Source organism: Beta vulgaris, chromosome 7 (assembly GCF_026745355.1).
Source record: "Beta vulgaris subsp. vulgaris cultivar EL10 chromosome 7, EL10.2, whole genome shotgun sequence".
Lineage (NCBI taxonomy): Eukaryota > Viridiplantae > Streptophyta > Magnoliopsida > Caryophyllales > Amaranthaceae > Beta > Beta vulgaris.
Genome location: NC_079208.1, coordinates 40,266,384 through 40,288,458, shown reverse-complemented (window position 1 = coordinate 40,288,458; position 22,075 = coordinate 40,266,384). Strand labels below are relative to the sequence as shown.

General features: G+C 34.7%; 1 protein-coding gene across 2 annotated transcripts in view; it reads right to left on the bottom strand.

The window, feature by feature from the left end:
* Positions 1 to 15,353: 15,353 nt before the first annotated feature.
* The window catches only part of LOC104899429 (probable LRR receptor-like serine/threonine-protein kinase At1g56140), a 50,358-nt gene continuing 43,636 nt past the window's right edge, over positions 15,354 to 22,075 (bottom strand). Inside the window, exons 18-24 of one of the 2 annotated variants that reach the window (XM_048648118.2) lie at positions 21,132 to 21,330; positions 20,889 to 21,038; positions 20,637 to 20,755; positions 16,653 to 16,863; positions 16,330 to 16,561; positions 16,037 to 16,187; positions 15,354 to 15,873 (exon numbers count right to left, since the gene is read on the bottom strand). In XM_048648118.2, coding sequence (XP_048504075.1) covers positions 15,514 to 15,873; positions 16,037 to 16,187; positions 16,330 to 16,561; positions 16,653 to 16,863; positions 20,637 to 20,755; positions 20,889 to 21,038; positions 21,132 to 21,330 — 1,422 coding nt within the window. In that variant the 3' untranslated portion in view covers positions 15,354 to 15,513. Of the gene's footprint in view, positions 15,874 to 16,036; positions 16,188 to 16,329; positions 16,562 to 16,652; positions 16,864 to 20,636; positions 20,756 to 20,888; positions 21,039 to 21,131; positions 21,331 to 22,075 lie in introns of those variants that run through there. The other variant, XR_008967129.1, reaches the window with a different exon arrangement.

The window sequence follows — 22,075 nt, the reverse complement described above, 5'->3', positions numbered from 1 at the left end:
TTTCACTTTGCGTGATTTACCAATTCTTACTTGTTATGACACACAAGCAACACAAATAACATATAATCAAACATCTATTTTTTTTTTATGTTAGGATTAAATAAGCGATCATACAACTTATAGCCTAAGAATAATTCCTTCCTTTATCCAATCCTTCTTATTTGTTGAACTTCGCCAACAACAAACTTACCTTTCAAAGGCATAAATTATCTACTTACCAAATTGTTGAACCCTAGTTTTGATAATGACAAAGAAACAAAGGAACAAACTAAGTAGTGAACTAATGAGTTATTTAAGTGTATGGTGTTTAAGGTATCAATGCAAGGAACTGGAGAATACGAAGTCAATGAAGAAGTCAAGAGAGGATTTCAAAGGCTAAGTAAAGAAGTTTCTATGTTGATACTGGAGCAAGCATTGGATCAAGAAGAATAGAAGCTAGGCGTTTTATTTTCTAGTTCCAATGTAAAGGAACAAAGAAAGAATGGTAAGGAACTGTGGCAGTCATTTGAGAATGGAGTTTGTTCCTTTGTAAGGAACAAACTAAGTGGCACTAAGCGAATATGTTAAAGGAACTAGTTAATAAAAGGAACTAGACTTAGGCGTGTAATATATGTAACGGTTAAAAGATATTGAGTAAGTCATGCCTAAATTATAGGAAATTAGTTATATCTAATTTCAAATGATAAAATCATTTTAAAAAGAAAATCTGTTTAGAAAAAGATTTATTTTTTCGGAAAATAAGAAAATAAATATCCGGTTGTTAGAAAGATTTTATTTAAAGATATTATTTTCTTAAAGATTAAAATTCATTTTAAAGATAAAAAGATTTTATAAAACTGATTTTCGGATAAAGCTCAAGGAACTCCTATTACTTAGGAGTAATGGCTGAAATTTATCCACGTTCATTTTAGTTCATGGGATCATGGGACATGTGAAAACGTGTTCCTTAGGGGAAGGAACATCATGGGTTAATGGATAAACTGTCTCTAGTTTAATCCCACGTTCTTCATGATTAACACTATAAATATAGAAGTCTAGATAAGTTCCAAATTGTGTCTGACTAAGTAATTAAGTGAGTTTAACTTATTAAGTGTCAGTGCCTTCATTCTCTCATAATAGCCATTTGTTCTTTGCCTTCTTACTCTAATTCCACTAAGCTTATTTCGATCAATTGTATTTTGGTTTTTGGGGTAAGGGAACTTTGAGTGAAGTTCTGTAAGAGAGAGGCTTTGAGTGAAGCTTGTATGTGTGAGAAAACTTCGAGTGAAGTTGAGAGGAACTGCTGTTAAGGGAACAGTGGCTCAGGAACTTGAGTTTAGGAACTCAAGGTGTGGCTCGAGTTAGAATTAGGTTGTAACAGAGTTGTTTGGCCTAATTAGTGAAAGTGTTGAGTTTAAAATCCCTAGTGGTCGAGGTTGTTTCTTCTTGTTGGGCCCAAGAAGTTTTTCCTCGTAAAAATCCCTTGTGTTCCTTTAGCTTGTTTATTCGTTTAAGTTTTAATTTCCGCAAAAAGTTACGTTTATTTCTACACCTACAATTCACCCCCCCTCTTGTAGTGTTCCTAGGAAATAACAATTGGTATCAGAGCTAGAACTCACGTAAGATAGGAAACCCTATTGAGAAAAAGATCCAAGGAACAATGAATACCACCGAGAAACTTGAAGAAGGTTATTCCACTCAAAGGCCTCCTATGTTCAATGGGAAGTACTACAACTATTGGAAGAACCGCATGGAGATATTCATCAAAGCTGAAAACTATCAGGTATGGAGAGTCATTGAAGTTGGTGATTTCGAAGTCACAACTACAAATGACAAAAATGAGGTAACTTTAAACCCCTCTCTGATTATGACAAATCTGATTTTGAAAAAATGGAAGTAAATGCCATGGCTATTAAATTATTGCATTGTGGACTTGGACCCCATGAACATAATAGGATCATGGGATGCAAATCCGCAAAGCAAATATGGGATTTACTAGAAGTAACCCACGAAGGAACTAATGAAGTTAAAAGATCGAAAATTGATTTACTTATGAATCAATATGAACTGTTCTGCATGAAATCCAAAGAAAGCATCCGAGACATGTTTACTCGTTTTACTAACATTATAAATGAGTTGGCTTCTCTTGGAAAGTTTATTTCATCTGAGGAACAGGTTCGAAAGGTTCTTAGGAGTCTTCCTAAGGACAGATGGATGGCTAAAGTCACTGCTCTTCAAGAAACAAAAGACTTCACTAAGTTCAACTTAGAACAGCTGGCAGGGTCACTTATGACTCATGAGCTTCACCTTGATACTGAATATGGTGAAAGCTCCAAATCAAAATCAATTGCTCTCAAAGCAGATGATGAAGATGATTCGGACTCGAAGAAGAAGAAGCAGCCCTCATGGTTCGAAAATTTCGAAAGATGTACAGGAACATGAAGAATGGAAACTTCAAAGGTAAAACTAAGAAATTTTCTAACAAAGCTGCTTGTCATAAATGTGGAAGTACAGATCACTTCATCAAGGAATGTCCTCTTTGGGAAAATGACAAAACCAAAGAAAGGAACAAGGAACGCTTTGCTGAAAGGAACAAAGAATCAAAAGCACCTTTCTCTAAGGCAAATGTGCGCAAAGCTATGATAGCTGCTTGGGGAGATTCAGAGACGGAAGAAGAAGAGGAACAACCTTTGCCTCATGGCAAACACTGACGAAAAAGAAGATGAAGAAAAATTGAGGTAAGTCAACATGGACTTGAGTCAGAACTAGATGGTAAAACTAGGACTGAAATATATGATCTTCTTTATGATGCAATTCTTGAATGTAGAGATGAACGTGAAAAACGTGAACAAACGGAACAAGCCTTAAAGTTTGCAAGGAACATATAGAATGGCTTAAGAAAATGAGAACAGATGTTGAAACAAGATTCTTGATTTATTTGATAAAAACTAAAATCAAAGAATTTATGAGAGTTTGAAAAATGAAAATTATCTAATTAATTTAGAGATTTCACACTTGAAGGAATGTGTCCCTGTTCTGAGTTCCTTTGATATAAGATCAACCCCTTTGAAAGGATACAGATCTGAGATTGAAAAAATGAATAAAGAGAAAATATTTTAAAGGAACAGATCTGTAATCTTAAAAAGGAACTGGTGTTGCGCAAGGAACAGAGGCAAAATCATGAAAGTTCCTAAGTGGATTGAGAAACCACAGACCAAAAGGAAGGAAGGTCTTGGTTTTGAAAACTACAAGAAAAGGAACAAGACAAAGAAATATGTTGATCTACCTAGTGATAAGTTTGTATGTATTGTGGCAAGGTAGGTCATTACATAAATCAATGTCAATTAAAATCTGAATGATTGGGAAAAATGTGACAATAAGTAAGAAAAAATGGGTTGTCAAAACAAATCCTAGTCAAGAACAGGAACCCACGAAAGATGGGGTTCCTACAACTAACACTTAGTTGATTTTTGCAGGTTGGAGTGAGGGGGAACAACACATGGTATCTCGATAGTGGTTGTTCCAAGCACATGACAGGAGACAAAACGAATTTCTCTCACTCACAACCTATGAAGGTGGAGTGTAACATTTGGTGATAATAAGAAAGGTAACATGTTGCTATGGGTAAGGTCGGTAAGTCACCATTACACTCCATTGAAAATGTATTTTTAGTTGAAGGTCTAAAACATAATCTATTAAGCATTTCTCAATTCTGTGACAAAGGAAATACTGTAAAATTTAATAAGGAAAAATGCTTATCATCAACATTAAAACTAAGAAGGTTATCTTGGAAGGAACAAGGAAAGGGAACACATACATTGTGGATCTAGACCTTGTTCCTCAAATCAATTTAACTTGTCTTAGTGTTATTGAAGATGATTCACTTCTATGGCACAAGCGTCTAGGACATGCTAGCTTTTCATTACTTGAGAAACTTAGATCAAAAGACCTTGTTTTAGGATTACCATCCATAAAATTTCATATTGATCAAGTTTGTGATGCATGTGCACGAGGTAAACAAGTAAGATCCTCTTTCAAATCTAAAACGATTGTAAGTACCACTAAACCATTAGAGTTAATTCATATGGACTTATGTGGACCCATGAGAATTCAAAGCAGAAGTGGAAAGAGGTATGTACTTGTGATTGTAGATGACTACTCTAGGTACACTTGGGTTATTTTTCTTCTAGTAAAGATGAAACTTATGATGAGTTCCTTGTCTTTGCTAAAAGAGTTCAAAACTAAGTGGCATAAAATAATGCACATTAGATCAGATCATGGCAAAGAATTCGAAAATTATAAATTTGATGACTCTAAGCAGAGATAATGGCCTAGATCATAATTTTTCTGCCCCTAGAACACCACAACAAAATGGTGTTGTAGAAAGGAAAAATAGAACTTTGGAGGAAATGTCTAGAACCATGTTAATTGCTAGTGAACTTCCAAGGAACTTTTGGGCTGAAGCTGTTAATACTGCTTGTCACATAATTAATCGTGCCATGATGAGACCTATCATTAATAAAACTCCTTATGAACTTTACTTTGGAAAGAAACCAAACATCACCTATTTTAGAACATTTGGTGCAAATGTTATGTGCATAATAATGGAAAAGATAATCTTGGAAAATTTGATGCAAGGAGTGATGAAGCAACATTTTTAGGATACTCCTCACATAGTAAAGCTTATAGAGTATATAACAAGAGAACTATGTGTGTTGAAGAAAGCATTCATGTAATCTTTGATGAATCTGACAAACATAATCCAAGCATACAGGTTGATGACTATGAGATAGGGTTAGCAAACACAGTACAAGGAACCAGATTCACAAGAAGAAGAAGAAGTGAAAGAGGAAAGGAACGAGGAATTGAAAAATGAAAATCAATGATTTCCTGTTCCTCAAGGAGGAGAAGATGCTCCTGTTCCTCTAAATGAAGGAACTGAGTCCACGAGGCTAACAGAGGAACAACTGAGCAGAGTTCCTCATCTACTCAAGGAACTCATGAGGAACAACATGTTCCTATAAGAGAGTTTCAACCAAAACCTTGGAGATTACAAAAGTCACATCCTGTGGAACTCATAATCAGCGACATATCCAAAGGTACGCAAACTAGATCTCAGTTAAGGAACTTTTGTGCATTTCATGCGTTCCTATCAATGATGGAACCAAGAAATCATGAAGAAGCCTTAACTGACTCTGATTGGATTACTGCAATGCAAGCTGAATTAAATGAGTTTGAAAGAAACAAGGTATGGCATCTAGTTCCTTCATCTAAACAACAAAAAGTAATTGGCTTAAAATGGGTGTTTAGAAAAAACTAGATGAATATGGAACCATTGTAAGAAACAAAGCTAGACTTGTAGTAAAAGGTTATAACAACAAGAAGGAATTGATTATGAAGAAACCTTTGCTCCTGTAGCTAGATTAGAAGCCATTAGAATTTTAATTGCATTTGCTGCTTACATGGGATTTCAAATTATATCAAATGGATGTTAAGTGTGCATTTTTAAATGGCTATCTAAACGAAGATGTATATGTTGAACAACCCCCTGGTTTGAAAATAATAATCTCCCAAATCATGTCTACAAGCTTGATAAAGCTCTTTATGGGTTAAAACAAGCACCTAGATCATGGTATGAGAGATTATCAAAGTTCCTTTTAGAAAACAATTTTAAAAGAGGAAAGGTTGATAAAACCTTGTTCCTAAAATCTAAAGGCAGACAAACCGGGCACTATGGTGAGACGTGAAAACACCCGATCCCATTCCGACCTCGATATGTGGAATCGTCTTGCGCTGACCCTTCTCTTAAGACACTGGTAGAAGTGAAATCGAACTTCAAGGTTAAGTTGATATTTTGCTTGTTCAAATATATGTTGATGACATCATATTCGGAGCTACTAATGAAACATTGTGCAAGGAATTCTCAAGTCTCATGAGCAATGAATTTGAAATGAGTATGATGGGTGAGTTAAATTTCTTTCTTGGACTACAAATCAAACAAACTGAAAAGGTATAATTGTTCACCAACAAAAATACATAAAGGAACTATTAAAGAAATATGGCCTCGAAAATTCAAAGATAAATCACACTCCTATGGGAACTTCAACTAGATTAGATGAAGACTCCATAGGAACAAGTGTTGATCAAACAAAATATAGAGGAATGATTGGTTCACTTTTGTATCTAACTGCTAGTCGTCCAGACATAGCTTTCAGTGTTGGTTTGTGTGCTAGATTTCAAGCAAATCCAAAGGAGTCTCACCTCACTGCTGTGAAGAGAATTCTTAGATATCTTAAAGGAACAGATGATCTTGGACTCTACTATCCAAGAAGTGATACATTCGAACTAAAAGGATATGCAGATGCAGATTATGCTGGAGATCTTGTAAATAGGAAAAGCACCTCAGGTATGGCACAATTCCTTGGTCATAGTTTAGTTTCTTGGAGTACCAAGAAACAAAACACAGTTGCTTTATCCACTGCTGAAGCAGAATATGTAGCAGCTGCTGCATGTTGCTCTCAAATGCTTTGGATAAAACAACAACTTAGTGACTATGGAATAAACTTTGAATTTGTTCCTATTTATTGTGACAATACAAGTGCTATTAGTATATCTAAAGATCCAGTGCATCATTCTAGAGTAAAGCATATACATATAAGACATCACTTTTTAAGAGAAAATGTTGAAAAAGGTTTGATTAAACTTGAGTTTTGTCAAACTGATTATCAGATTGCTGATATCTAACTAAGCCTTTGCAAAGGATAGATATGAAAATTAAGGCTTGAGTTAGGGTTAATAAAAATTAAGTGATTGTTCCTATTCATTCCCCCATGTTTGAATCAATTTGAGTGACTTTGTGTGCTAAAAATAATTGTGTTTAATTGCCTAAGACCATTGCAAATTGGAATGTTGCAAAACATAAACATGAGATTCAAAGAAATTAAACAACTCACAAATGTCACATAATACTCCCTTACTGTTCCTAAGGTCGAAACATGCATGATATGAAGGACATTGAAATGTAGCATTAGTTGTTCCTATAGCACAAGTTCCTTAGCATTTATTTTCTTTCAAAAATTAAAATTCATAAAAATCCGAAAAATCCGAAAAATCCAAAAAAATAAGGGGAACCAGTTTTAATTAAATCTTGGTTCTTATTATCTTTTCGTTTTCTTCCTTTTTATTTTTATTTTTGCTTCATTTCTTTCCCGCGTGTCATAATTACTATTACAAAACTTCCTTCTTAATTCATCCTAAGAAACCGTGTTCCTCTCAATCTCTTCATCTTCACCATAGCGAAACCTCATCACACCCTTTGATACTCCATTAAAACCTCCAAACCTTCACAAATCATGGCAAAAACTTCAAGAAACTCTCTTTTCCAACATCAAAAACAACCGACACTTCAAAAATGGAAATTTCTTCATCTCCAACCAAAACCCTTGAAACCGAATAATTCAAGAAAACCCCATAGAGGAACAGCAATTAGAATCTCCTAGAAGGAGATGCGTAGAAGAAATTGATTGGGGAAGACGATGAAGAAGAAACCCCGGAACAATCTCAGGGGGAAGAAGAAGAAATGCACCTGTTCCTTCCAAAGGAACTGTTTCTTCGTCTTCCAAGAAAACGGGTCGAACGAAGTGAATCTAGGTATGTTTGGGTTTTTGCGTCGATTTAGAATGGGTAATAAAATAGAATTTCAGAATTAACTCCATTCTAAAGGAACAAGGCATGGAATTCTTGTTTGAATTCGCCTTTAATAATGCTCTTGTTCCTCTAGCTATGGATGAGTTTGTGCAAACTTTGTTAATACTAATGGAACTTGCACAACTAGTTAGAGGAAAGAAAATAAGGTTTAATCAAGCCACTTAAGCAAAGTATGGGAAGTTCCTTGCAAAGGAACTGATTTGTATTTTAAACGGAAAGGAACTGTCTCCTTTCCGAATTTTCCTCAAGACAAAATCTTAGAATATTTTGGAGGAACAGCTGGCCAAAACAAACTTAACTATAACCTACTCTCTCCCCTTCACAAAGTGCTATTTAATTTAGTTTGGAGAGCACTCATTCCTCGAACTGAAAAGAGGAATGAAGTGGGTCTCTTGGATATGTGTTACATGTTTTGCTTAGACCACCATATACAAATCAATTTCCCTTCCCTCTTCATTCAACATTTAACCCACTGTATTGAGAACAATTGTGTAATTGGGTACGGTGCCTTGAAACACTTTACTTCATCACTTTGAAGTAAGACTTACGGGTTGGACCACATAGGAGTCAAACAAGGGAACATCTTGAATGAGAAGACCCTAAATGGACTTGGCTTGTCTGTCCAAGAAGGTGTTCTCATTCAAGGAGAATGGCTTCAAGTTCTTCAGGAAAAAGAAAACTGCCCAAACTTGACTTAGAAGAAGATAATGACGTAATCTTGGATGATCCTGTTCCTAAACCAGAGGAACCGAAACCTAAGAGGCGCAAACACATTGCCATAAGCCTAAACCTTCTGTTCCTCGAGAGTGAGGAAGAGCACTCGTGAAAAATTGCTCAGTTTCTGTTCCTTCCAAGAGGACTCTCCTTAGTCCTTTCGGATAATGAGGAACAGGACCCTAACTCTCAAGGAACCTACTCCACACCATCTCCCAAACTCTCTGTTCCTTTCACAAAATTACCCTCCATTTCACCTTCATCCTTCTCTGTTCCTTCCAGTTTTGAGCAGTTGAAGGATGAAATAAAAGGCCCAAATCCTTTTGCTTCCACCTCCACAACTCTTCCACCCACACCACCATTCCTCCTCCCATTTATCACCCTTCACCTTCTGTTTCCATTCCTGGAACAGATGAGCCTTCCACTCAACCCCCTCCAGTTCCTTCACAAAATCCACCATCTGCCTCAAGTTCCAAGGGTAAGGAACAGGATACTCCGATGATGCTAACTGGGTTAATGATGTTTGCCTTTCTGCACAACATATGATAAAATTTTATAATCATCTTCATTGGACTTTAGTTGCCAAAACTGATACTATGATAAGTCTTATGAAGAGCTTGAGTGATACCGTGGTTGCGCAGCAAAAGAAGATGGACTCTATGGCCCATGCCTTGGAGGACTGAAGGAACAGTTGACTCAATCATGGGGTGGTGATGAAAAATTGAGGATGTGGTTGAAGAAGAAGTTGTAGAGGAACACCATTCCCCTTCCCTTTCTTAGTTTTTTTTGTTATTTTGTTGTTCCTGTTTCTTTAATCAAAGGAACACAACTTTTGTTTACTTTTTTTCTTTTCTTCTTTGTTTTGTTATGGAACAAGTGCTATATAATATGACTTTTGCATATTGTCTATGTTTCTAAATATTTGCATAATTTCTTCCTTGGAATGGCTAGTATTATGTGATTGATGTTTGAGCAAGTTTACTCTTTGATTTTCTAACTTAACCACCAATGGTGCTTGTATATTGGTCTTAAGGTGGTGTTAAATCAATTCATCAATTCATGCAGAGTCTATTCTTTTTGAGGATGACAAAGGGGGAAAAGATTTAAGGAACAAACTGTACATAAACTTGAAAAACATGGAAATTAAAAAATTAAAAAATGGATAAGGTAAATGAAAAATCAAAAATAGGTTAAGGTAAATGAAAAATCAAAATTCAGTTACTTACATAATTGTGTTTTATTTTCTTTCTTCTTTATGTTTTTATTTCATTCACTTATATTATTTGTTATTTTCCTTAGTTTGTACCTTTGTTGTCATCATCAAAAAGGGGGAAATTGTTGAACCCTAGTTTTGATAATGACAAAGAAACAAAGGAACAAACTAAGTAGTGAACTAATGATTATTTAAGTGTATGGTATTTAAGGTATCAATGCAAGGAACTGGGAGAATACAAGTCAATGAAGAAGTCAAGAGAGGATTTCAAAGGCTAAGTAAAGAAGTTTCTATGTTGATACTGGAGCAAGCATTGGATCAAGAAGAATAGAAGCTAGGCGTTTTATTTTCTAGTTCCAATGTAAAGGAACAAAGAAAGAATGGTAAGGAACTGTGGCAGTATTTTGAGAATGAGAGTTTGTTCCTTTGTAAGGAACAAACTAAGTGGCACTAACGAATATGTTAAAGGAACTATAATAAAGGAACTAGACTTAGGCGTGTAATATATGTAACGGTTAAAAGATATTGAGTAAGTCATGCCTAAATTATAGGAAATTAGTTATATTCTAATTTCAAATGATAAAATCAGTTTTAAAAAGAAAATCTGTTTAGAAAAAGATTTTATTTTTCGGAAAATAAGAAAATAAATATCCGGTTGTTAGAAAGATTTTATTTAAAGATATTATTTTCTTAAAGATTAAAAATTCAGTTTAAAGATAAAAAGAGTTTTATAAAACTGATTTTCGGATAAAGCTCAAGGAACTCCTATTACTTAGGAGTAATGGCTGAATTTATCCACGTTCATTTTAGTTCATGGGATCATGGGACATATGTGAAACGTGTTCCTTAGGGGAAGGAACATCATGGGTTAATGGACTAAACATGTTCTCTATTTAATCCCACGTTCTTCATGATTAACACTATAAATATAGAAGTCTAGATAAGTTCCAAATTGTGTCTGACTAAGTAATTAAGTGAGTTTAACTTATTAAGTGTCAGTGCCTTCATTCTCTCATAATAGCCATTTGTTCTTTGCCTTCTTACTCTAATTCCACTAAGCTTATTTCGATCAATTGTATTTTGGTTTTTGGGGTAAGGGAACTTTGAGTGAAGTTCTGTAAGAGAAGGCTTTGAGTGAAGCTTGTATGTGTGAGAAAACTTCGAGTGAAGTTGAGAGGAACTGCTGTTAAGGGAACAGTGGCTCAGGAACTTGAGTTTAGGAACTCAAGGTGTGGCTCGAGTTAGAATTAGGTTGTAACAGAGTTGTTTGGCCTAATTAGTGAAAGTGTTGAGTTTAAAATCCCTAGTGGTCGAGGTTGTTTCTTCTTGTTGGGCCCAAGAAGTTTTTCCTCGTAAAAATCCCTTGTGTTCCTTTAGCTTGTTTATTCGTTTAAGTTTTAATTTCCGCAAAAAGTTACGTTTATTTCTACACCTACAATTCACCCCCCCCCCCCCTCTTGTAGTGTTCCTAGGGAAATAACACAAATAAGGCCCAAAGTCCTTATAGAATAGTGAAAATAATAATATAAGATAATACACGATTCAATCATGATCCAACTTATAAATATATTAATTTCCCCATATGAATTAACAAATAAATAAAGCTCCCAACCAACATGCTTGCATAAATATTCCATACAAACATGATATAGATCTGATAATAAAATCTTCATACTTAACATGCTCGTACACAGGCATAAAACATGTAAAATCCAACATAATAGCAATTATATATGAACTCATAAAGTTCCTATATATGATACTACATAACTTTCCTTCCTAAAATCATAATACTACATCAAACAACACACAGGTATATACATACCTTGTGTAGACAAATTGATAGGCCACTTTTAACAACTTTAGAAGTCGCGTACATAGAAATCTTCTCGTAAAACAACCAATAGAATTTATAATCAATAATCCAAATAAATTCCAACAACTTTAAATTTGGAATCGTTTACAATATAGATTTATGCATGCTAGTATGGCTCGCTCTATGGAATTGAAAGGACGTCTTACTCGTATTAAGAAAGTGATTCTCATACTATGGATGGTTAATTGTGTGAGATTAAGGTTTTTGCTGATTCCTTAGCTGCTATTCAGTGTCCTGTCTCTAATCAGGATTTAGTTCAGCATACGTTGTTTGGTTTGGATCGTGATTCTGAGTACAATCATATTATCACTACTTTGTTGCATTACTAGTTTCCTCTTAGTTTTTATGATTTGCGTCCTAAACTTCTGCTTCATCAACAATGCCTAAAAAATTCAAAGGATGGTTCTGATTCTTCTTCGCATCATGCCTTGGTGGTTGTTCAGTCTTCTAGTTTTGGTTCCCCCTCCAAGAATAATTCTGGTGGCAGAAATAGAGGGAGAAATAACAGAAATCGAAGGGGTAGATAATGGTCGAAATCAAAATATTCGGGGTAATGGTGGTAACAATAACAACAACAATTCTCGTGGTTCTGGAAATAACAACAACAACCATGCTAATCAGGGACGCCCAAATAGTATGAGTAAATATTTTAACTTGTCATCCTATAGTATGCCTTGCCTAGACTATATTACTAATGATTTGTCTTCAGCACGGAGTAATTCGTTTAGTAGCAATTTGAACTCTACCCTTACTTCCGATACTTGTGGTCTCTGTTTGTTTCCAGGTCATCAAACTGCCTATTGCCCTCAAAAATTCAATTCCAGCTTTGTTCCCTCTTCATTTGAAAGTGTCACTCGAGCCTTAGCTGCACTGTCTGTTGGTGGTGAAGCTAATGATTCAGCCTGGTATCCGGATTCGGGAGCTGCCTCTCACATGACCCCTTAGGATGGTAAGTTTTCTGCTAAAACTCCTTATAGTGGGTCTAATGCTGTTGTAGTTGGTAATGGTACATTACTTCCCATTAAAAGTACTGGTAATTTGACCTTAAAAACTACAAGTCGTCCTCTCACATTGTCTTCTGTCTGTCATGTTCCTAACTTGAAACATAATTTATTATCAGTTAACAAGTTGTGTCAAGAAAACGATTGTGTTGTGAGTTTTGATAAAAATTTTGTTTCTGTTAACGACCAGACGACGTGGGCGATTCTGCTTTGGGGATCCAGTAATGTCTACCCTATTCAACCCATTGTTGTCACTCCTAAGTCGACAGTTCCTACTTTTCTAGCCGCTAAGGAATTGGGTGCAGTTTAACATGCTCGTCTTGGTCATACCTCCTCCAGGATCTTAGGATCGTTATGTTCAAATAATGATATCACATGTACCTTCTAAGTTTCATCATGATTGTACAAATATAAAGTCAAGAATAACATCGAACAGTTAAGCAGGGAAGAAAACACTGAACTTGTATTCATTCAAATAAGCATTAAACGACACTTTAGACGAGTAGGCACTAAACATATATTCAGACTAAAAATAACACAGACTTGCAGACACAGGACATACTGAACAAAACATTTAAATGTACACATATAATATTTCTATCTTATATGCCCTTTCTATTCTAGTCATCTATCAAAAAATATTAATAAAGTAAATAAGATAAAAACTAAATTCAAAAATAATTTTTTGCAGCACAAATATTTCAAAAAAAAACTAAAGCATAATGCCGAAAAGAATTCGGATGTACTAATGAAATTTTCGGAATTAATAAACTTCCGAGAAGAAAGAAAATCGAAAATAAAATAAAAATTTCGACAAAAAAATTTGAACCCTTTTTAAAAAAATGTTTCGAATCCATCAAAAGTGATTTAAGAACAATGAATAAGTAGGAGATTATTTTCTTTGGAAATTCTTTTTAAATATCTAGGCGTCTGACAAAAAAGAAAAAATTGATTACCACGAGAGGCCAATAAAACTTAAGTTCCAAGATTCCACTTTGTAACACCCCGGCAATTCTCTATTTTATAAAATACCTTTTTCACGTAAAACTTAGAAAATCACCAAAGTATTATCGCCCGTATGATAACGTATTGGCTTACTCAGAATTTTGCGGTGGAAAATAAATAAAGTTCTTGAAATCAATAATTAAACTTAAAAGATTATGTCTAAGAACCATAATATTCTCAAACTAAGTCATCCACAAAGTTAACTCCAAAATCAAACTAAAGTCAAACCAAACACAAAAATAAAACTATTGAAGCATAAAACCAAAAGTATGAAGAATATAAAAAGGAGCCAAAACATAAGCTCTCCAACTTGTCTCCCAAAAACCCAATGGATGTATCGTCTTCAAACCTGAAATAGTCGATGCTTAATTGATTAAGGACTGCTCACCAAATGAGTCATTATCGGATCAATAAGGCACAACCCTGATCAACACACAGAAAAACACGTAATCTAGCAAAGTCAAATCCTTACATAATAAATAAAACACATAACCTAAGATGATACTAATAAGCATTAAATCAGGGATTAAATGATAACATAATAAAGTATCAGACTCACTAAACTAAATTTGACTCCACAAAACCAATAGACTAATTTATTAATAATTTGAATAGTCAGTGGATAGAGTTGTCCAACTAAACATTGTCTTCAATTTGAAAAATGAAGTATAGGCGCGATTCCGTACTTTCGTGACCAACGATATTGAGGTACTAATTAAATAAAATAGTACATGATGATCAATCCGACCCCGATAAAAGTCATGGGCTACCACCATATACTCCAACTCATAATAGTCTAATACTTCAGACGTGCACAAGTCTAAAGCTTATTGTTATTCACTTTTCACTTTAGGTATTAATATTTTAATTGATGTTGAGATTCACAACAATAAGACAACCAACACAAATAACATGAATATACAAAGACTCCAATTTTTATCTGAGGATTATATATTGTGATTTTACAACTTTGTTGACCCAGAAATAATCTCATTTACATATTGACTAAGATCAATAACCAACTAACCTTTATTTGCTTACTTAAATCAACAATCAACCAACATGCCAATAGGTAAATATCCAATTTTAATTTAACTTGACACACGGTTCTTATAAAGTAAATAATATAATAAATCCAAGGGAACAACGTGATACATCTCATGATCCAATAAACAATACATTCATTAATCGCTTATGTGAATTAATAAAAATAAACTTTCCCAACCCACATGTTTGCATAAATCAACCATACAAACATGTAATATTCACAATAGACAACATGCTTCACACAATATTATAAAACATGCAAATCCACTTAAATATAAAGCAACGTATGAAATATAAAAAGTTCCCTACTTGTCATATGAACTATAAAGAAAATGGGTGGTGGGGAAGGTAAGAAAAAGAAGTGTTTTAAATTTTACATTTAGATTGTAAATAACTCAAATCAATCAAAGAGAGACATTAATTAAAACATTATAGAAAAAGTAGGACCTCAAACTTTTTAACCTGTTGAGCAAGTCACTAAAGGAATGAATGGAACCAATAAAGGAAGACAATTGTATAACTTGAAATTCCTTGGAACTTTATTTTACCATGCAATGATATTTTCTATGAATTGCTTAATGTTATTTGGTTATTTATGTAAAATAAAAATTCTCATAAAATTTCCACTTATTTAGGTTTCCCTATGTAAGTAATTTCCTCCATTTTGTGGAAAGTAAAACTTACTAGGAACTACTTTATGTGAATTTGTCAACCAAACATCAAAAAATTTCAATTCCTAAAGATTTTGACTTCCTATGCTAAACAATGTCAACCAAAAAAGCACTAAAATAAAAAAAAATATGATGAAAGATGGTCCAAATTTGGGATTTTTATAAAATTTTTGCTAACCAACAACTTACCTAGGATGACGCGTTTAACAAGATACATTAATCATCATCCAACAACAGTCTGCATTGATTATCAACTCAACAAGACATAAAATAATTTGATACACTAGTTTTTATCAGTAATCACTGAAGAATAAGGCTGACATCATCTTTAGGTGACTTTAGGCCATGAGCAGTATTTGAATACTCAGTAGCCGTTGAAGAATAACCAGTTTTTGAGTACTCAGAAGCTTCGCTGGTCATAAAGCTCGAGTCATCAAACGCCCAGTCTGTCAAATACGTTGGTTTTGAAGGTACCGTTCCCACTTCAACGTCCCCAGATAGCATTGCCAACACCCGAGATATCGTTGGACGATGTGCTGGTGATGTTTGAGTGCACAAAAATGCTATTGTAATCACTCTTTTTACCTCATCCTCGTTGAAATCAACCAATCTCTTGTCCACAAGTTTCACAACTAGACTATTTTCATATAGACTCCACGCCTACATTAGCAAGGTCGATAAAAAAATGTTAGATATGAAAGCTGTAGAGTTCATAGAAATAATAGTCTTATAATTCTAGAAAAGTCTGATTGTAGGTAATAAACTGATGAGAAAAACAGAAAAAAAAAAAAAAAAAAAAAAAAAAAAAAAAGTTCCATGATACCCAATCAAGAAGATACATCTCTTCCCTCCCTAATGCGGAGTCGCAATTGGACCTTCCGCTAACAATTTCTAGAAGAACTACGCCAAAAGCAAACACATCGACTTTTTCTGTAAGATGGCCACGCATGGCATATTCTGGGGCGAGGTAGCCGCTGTAATGATTATATATGAAAACATTAAGAGGGAAAAAGAGGACAAAGTACAAAAAAGACATCGTTGTTTTTGTTGTATTAAGAATATGAACTACAGAATAATCAAGGAAAATCAACATTTGGCAAGGTATATAAATCTTACACTGTCCCAGCAACACCAGTGCTCATGTGAGTCTTTTTTTCATCATATAGTTTGGCCAGACCAAAATCTGAAATTTTGGGATTTAGATCAGAATCGAGCAGAATATTACTGGATTTAACATCTCTGTGCACAATTCGAAGCCGTGACTCTTGATGAAGATAGAGCAAGCCTCTTGCCACTCCCAAACAGATTTCAAAACGTTTTGCCCAGTTAAGTTCCAATTTGGTGTCTCCTGTAATAGAAAATTAAAGAAAGCTAATTTTACAAAACAAAAAGCTTTCTATTATGTTCTTCACGTTACACATAAAGAAAAAGGCTTGTACCAAACAATGCTTTATCAAGACTCTTGTTCTCTAGGTACTCGTAAACAAGCAAACGCTTTTGATTATCAATGCAACATCCATACAACTTTACGAGGTTGCGATGTTGTACTGCAGATATAGTCGCTATTTCTGTTATAAATTGATTCTTCCCTTGATTAGATGCTACAGCAAGTTGTTTAACTGCGATAAGTTTGCCGTCGCTTAAGGTTCCCTGCAATTTTAGACATAACACCAGGCATAATGTTGAGAAAAGATGGGTAAAATGATGAATTTTTTTAATGCACCACATTTTAAGCCTATAATAAAAGAGTATGTATGCGTACTTCACTTTGGTATGCACTTCTATCACGAGAGTTGCTCAAGTTGTCAATGTGATGGTTTAAGTTGTATAAATTTCACATCAAATGATTCCTAGCAGCTTCCTACATTTCTTAGCCATAAAGGCATCTATTAGCTCTCTTCCTTTCATAAAATACTAGTCTTTCACAATCACCACGAGACAAGGAAGGCTTTATACATACTTCATCCGTTCCATAATAAGTAAAACACTTACTATTTTAGAACGTTTGAAAATAAGTGAAACAACCCTTAAATGGAAAAAAAAAAGTGACAAAATGACAAGAGTACCCATCACAAACTTGTGTGGTTTGCTTTTCTCGCTCCTCCTTTCGATGATGTAAAGGGTATTTTATGACTTTTTGGCTTTTGAAAGTGATGTTTATTAAATTTTGTGCCTAATTATTATGTTTCACTTATTATGGAACGGAAGAAGTATATATATATGAAAAATTCACAACAATAATCCCAACTATGACCACTCTTCCCATATTAATCCTAACTACATGTTATTCATGTATAATCCAAATTATATGAGTTGTCTTCCCAAATTGATCCATTACCTGTTATAACCTATTCGTGGATATTTTTTTATAATAAATTATTTCTTTCTCTCTTCCTTTTCTCTCATTGGCTATTACCTCCGCTATTGAAACACCAGTACTTTTAACCCCCTAAAACGACCTCACCCACCCCGAAAATCACCACCACCAACCTGGAAACTATCACACACCCTCGAAAACCACCCCCAACCCCTAGTCACATCCATACACTTGAAATTTAGTTGGAATTAACCTAAAAATAACTTCATGTATATTTCAAATGTCTGAACTAAAAGAAGTCACTTAGCCAACAATAATTACACAACAGAGAACCAAAAAATAGTAACCACAACTATTTGATAAAAATATAATATCAAAATTGCATGACATTTGAAACCCGATGTCATTTTGAGATGAAAAATGCTTGAACCCAAACAGCCGTCATTACACCGTTGTCAGACACGGCATTCAATGATGCATGGGAATAATTGAATGTCAAGCACCATTAGCTGGAAGGTTGTTTTCTATATTGTGAGGCATTAAGATGTTGAAACCATCAGAAACAGTTGATTATTATATAATCGTTTCTGGAATCTGGGCATGCCAATGAAGTTTGCACGAAAAAGAGGGTGACGAATGTGAAGGTGGAGATGAGAAGTTGGGACCTGAGAGAGAGAGTGAGAAACATGGAACGATAGCCAGAGTTTGAAAGGACTTCGGCGGCGGCGTTCTTAATGGTTTCGTCAGAAATGGCGGATGAGAGAGAGAGGAGGAGAAAGATAATGGAGTTGGACCATTGATGAGTGAGTTTGAAGGCTTGAGGAGTTGAATTTGTTGCAATCTTGCAGCAGAAGATTCTTGAAGAAATGTAGGCGGGAAAAGGTGGTGGCTGGGTGGCTAAGGGAAAATAGAGAGGAAGAGACGAGAGGGAGTAAGGATGAAATATAAAAAAAGATAAATTAGAAAATTTACGTGTTGAGTAGGTTAATAGTCAAGTGAGATCATTTTGAGAAGATACATCCTATAGTTTGGATTATACTAGAATAACATGTAGTTCGTAGAATAACATGTAGTTCGGATTAATATTGGAAGAGTGGTCATAGTTGAGATTATTGTTGTGAATTTTTCCATATATATATATATTTATATTGCATGTGGTTTATCTCTTTGCTTCTTAATTTTTTCATATCCTCTCTTTGGAAAGTATACCCATATATATCATGCCTAAACAAAAAAAGCTTGCCATTTAAGATCAAGTTATTGAGTTCTTCCTTCTAATATTTATTGATAACTTATCTCCTACTTGAATATTACCATTTTCCTTGCATGCGGAAAAAGAATTGTCCGCACTAGAAGAACAGTATGGAAAGTAACTAGTACTCCTGGTTGCCATTTGCTTTTTGAATAAAACCTCATTAACTTATATGGTTAAATCTCTCCTCTTGAAGCGGCTTCGCAATGAACGGACAAAGCCAATGGTTTTCGGTAAGAATGCAAACAATGGGTAACTCTATAAAATAAATTGTTGTTGCAACATATGAATGTAGAGCTGAACACAAATATACCTTGGCAAAATAGTGTAACTCAGTCATATAGGGTGCAAAGCTTTGGAGACATAGTATGATACCTTAAGTATGATTCTTGAAAGGTGGTTTAAAAATCTAACGAATCCATACATGCAAGAAAGGACGCTAGAAAACATGGTCCATTATTTTCTAAGGCAAACATGTGGGCAGGGGAGTTGAATACTTGAATCCCACGGAGCGGTTCCAGCCAAATGGGTGGAAGACTGGGAGGATCCACTGATCCAAGCCATATCCTCCACAGACACAATACATTAGATAAAGCATGATATGGTGATAGAAGTTTCAATTTCCAGGTCTGCTTGTGTTGGACTCACTAGAGAACATGTGAAATTTAGAAGTTTCAACTTGCAGGTCTGCTTGTGTTGGACTCGCTAGAGAGCATGTCAAATTTTGTGTAGACCACTTGACTTCAGAGCAAAGTACCATAATTGAAAAGGAACAAAAAACATGTGAAGGGGAGATTTTACGGAATTTCTCACGTGTTTGTGGAAACAAATAGTTTTATAGTGGAAGAATACTGACAAGGTAACATCATGAAAGTGTTTAGAATTCAGCACAACCATGGAGTGGCTTTTCACATGAAGTCTGAATTTGTCTATAAAATGTACTTTCAACTGATAAAATTTGCAAATTAGAGTTCTCAAGCAAAGTAGCATATTCGAAAAGGAACATAAAACATGTGAGGGGAGATTTTAGGGAATTTCTCACGTGTTTGAGGAAACAAATAGTTTTACATTGGAAGACTACCGAGAAAGTAACATCATGAAGTCTGAATTTGTCTATCAAATCTATTTTCCGCTGACAAAATTTACAAATTAGAGTTCTCAATTTTTTTCTAGTGGGGGGCAGGGGACATCATACAACAACATGCAACTTTGTCATGGTATATACTCAACAATTAATGATAAATAAGTTCATATTAACCCTACAATTGAATTAATGAAAAGTCGAACTGCCCTTAAAAGCACCACGGTTTAGAGTTATTCTCTGGAGTAAATAGTTTAAGCAGGCTACTCATTTGTTATATGGGTTGGGTTAATGTTGGAGCTTCTTACAAGTTCATTGAGTGGGTAATAGAGCAAACCATAACCAGATTTGAGCTGACGACTAGACTTCTCAAGAGGGAAGAAACTAACATTAAGAATCTAAAGAAAATGATTTCCTATTTTTTCTCAGGTTTATTGAAGTGGAAAAATGTGAAGGGGAAAACAGATTATTGGTTATAGGAAAGAGGTGATTATGATGACAAGGTACCAGCCATATTGCTTTTAATATTGTAATAGTAAAGTGAGATCTGTTAGTTCTCCTACTCCAGCAAAATGGTTAGAGAATTTAAGAAATTTTAGAGAAATTGCAAGTTATTGTTCTCAAATTACATATGCTCACGCTAAATTCACAAATTTCAGAAAAAGATTGCACTTCTGGTCATGAATTAGTTCTTCAATAGCTATTATCAATAGTTAAATAATCATGTATAACAGTTGACAATTGATAGAGAATAAAATTGCATATGAAATTACCTTGTAGACACTTCCAAAGCCACCTTCACCAAGCTTGTTTGATGGCTCAAAATCTCCAGTAGCAGACTTCAGTTCAGCATAACTGTAAGTGTATGGTTTAGCATCGATGCCCAAGAACTCTGCAAGTTAAAACAGATTATGAAGAGACCAATAATAATGAGCTTCTAGGCTCCATTAGAGCAGATAAAAGTACAATGCTTAAACAAGATGATGAATGCAAGTCGGATAAAATTCATATTTTATTAGGCATACCGTCTTCTGTTTCACGCAATCTCTTCCTTCTTTGAACAAACCAACATACTCCCAAAGCAAGGAGGGCAATAACTCCAACAGGAACAAGGATTCCAACAATTACAGCAGTATGATTGTTTGTTGTTGAACTTACAGGCCTGGCATCAAACACTATATAACAGCAAATAATTGGTTACGTCATGAACATGAAAACCACCTCCTAATAAAAGCATTATCTAATTAAGTGATCGAACAATAAATTACATGGGGCAACACTGAGAGCTGATATAGAAGGTCCATATGCTCCCTGGACAGGTATGCAGCATGTTCCTTTTCCAGCCCAGAAGAGATGTATTTCTAGGTAGTTTGCGGTCACCTCAATAGTATAGTTTCTCTGAACTGGTCTATATGACTGATTGCCTGCCTCCCTCCGTATGTCAAAATCTCGTTCCACCCGATTTCCCTTTTTTCAAGAAAAAAAAGGTAAAAAGAAGTAGGAATAAACAGCAAAAAATGACAGCAACGTAATTGTAAAAGAGGAAGACAGTTTCAGATTCATTAAATATGACTTCAAAAGCTGAACTTATGGCCTATTCTGTTTCTTGACTAGAAATAGTGGCAAGCGTACAAGTTTTTTTCTTTTTTGACCATAACTTAATACTAAATGTAACTAACGATGAGGCAAAGGAGGTACTAACTAACTTATCAGAACAACTTAAAGAAGTGCTTCTGGACCAATTGGGATGTTTAGATCATGCACCCAATCATTTATTGCAGCAAAGGAAACAATAATTTCATTATTCATCGAAAGAAAATCTCTATTAGAATTATGCTGACCAAATTTGATTAATTGTCAAGCACAGAAGATGTAGAACACATTACTCCACATATGTGTCAAGTTAACACAACGACAAAGCTTTAGTCCCAAAATAATTTGGGGTCAAGTAACATGAACGGTCATAATAATTGTTTTATGGGACAAATGAAACAATAAAAAGAGGGAATAAGTGAAAGAGATTAAAACAAAGAAAAAGTAGAGGTGAAACTTGAAAGTGAGAGAAGTAAAACCAAAGAAAAACATAAATACCAACCAGCTGAATGAGGTGTAAAAGAAAAGGACAAAACATATAGATATAAAATTAAGAAAAGTTCTATATAAGAGGTTTAACAGAGAGAAACACAAATGTGAGCAAAAACAAAAGGAAAGG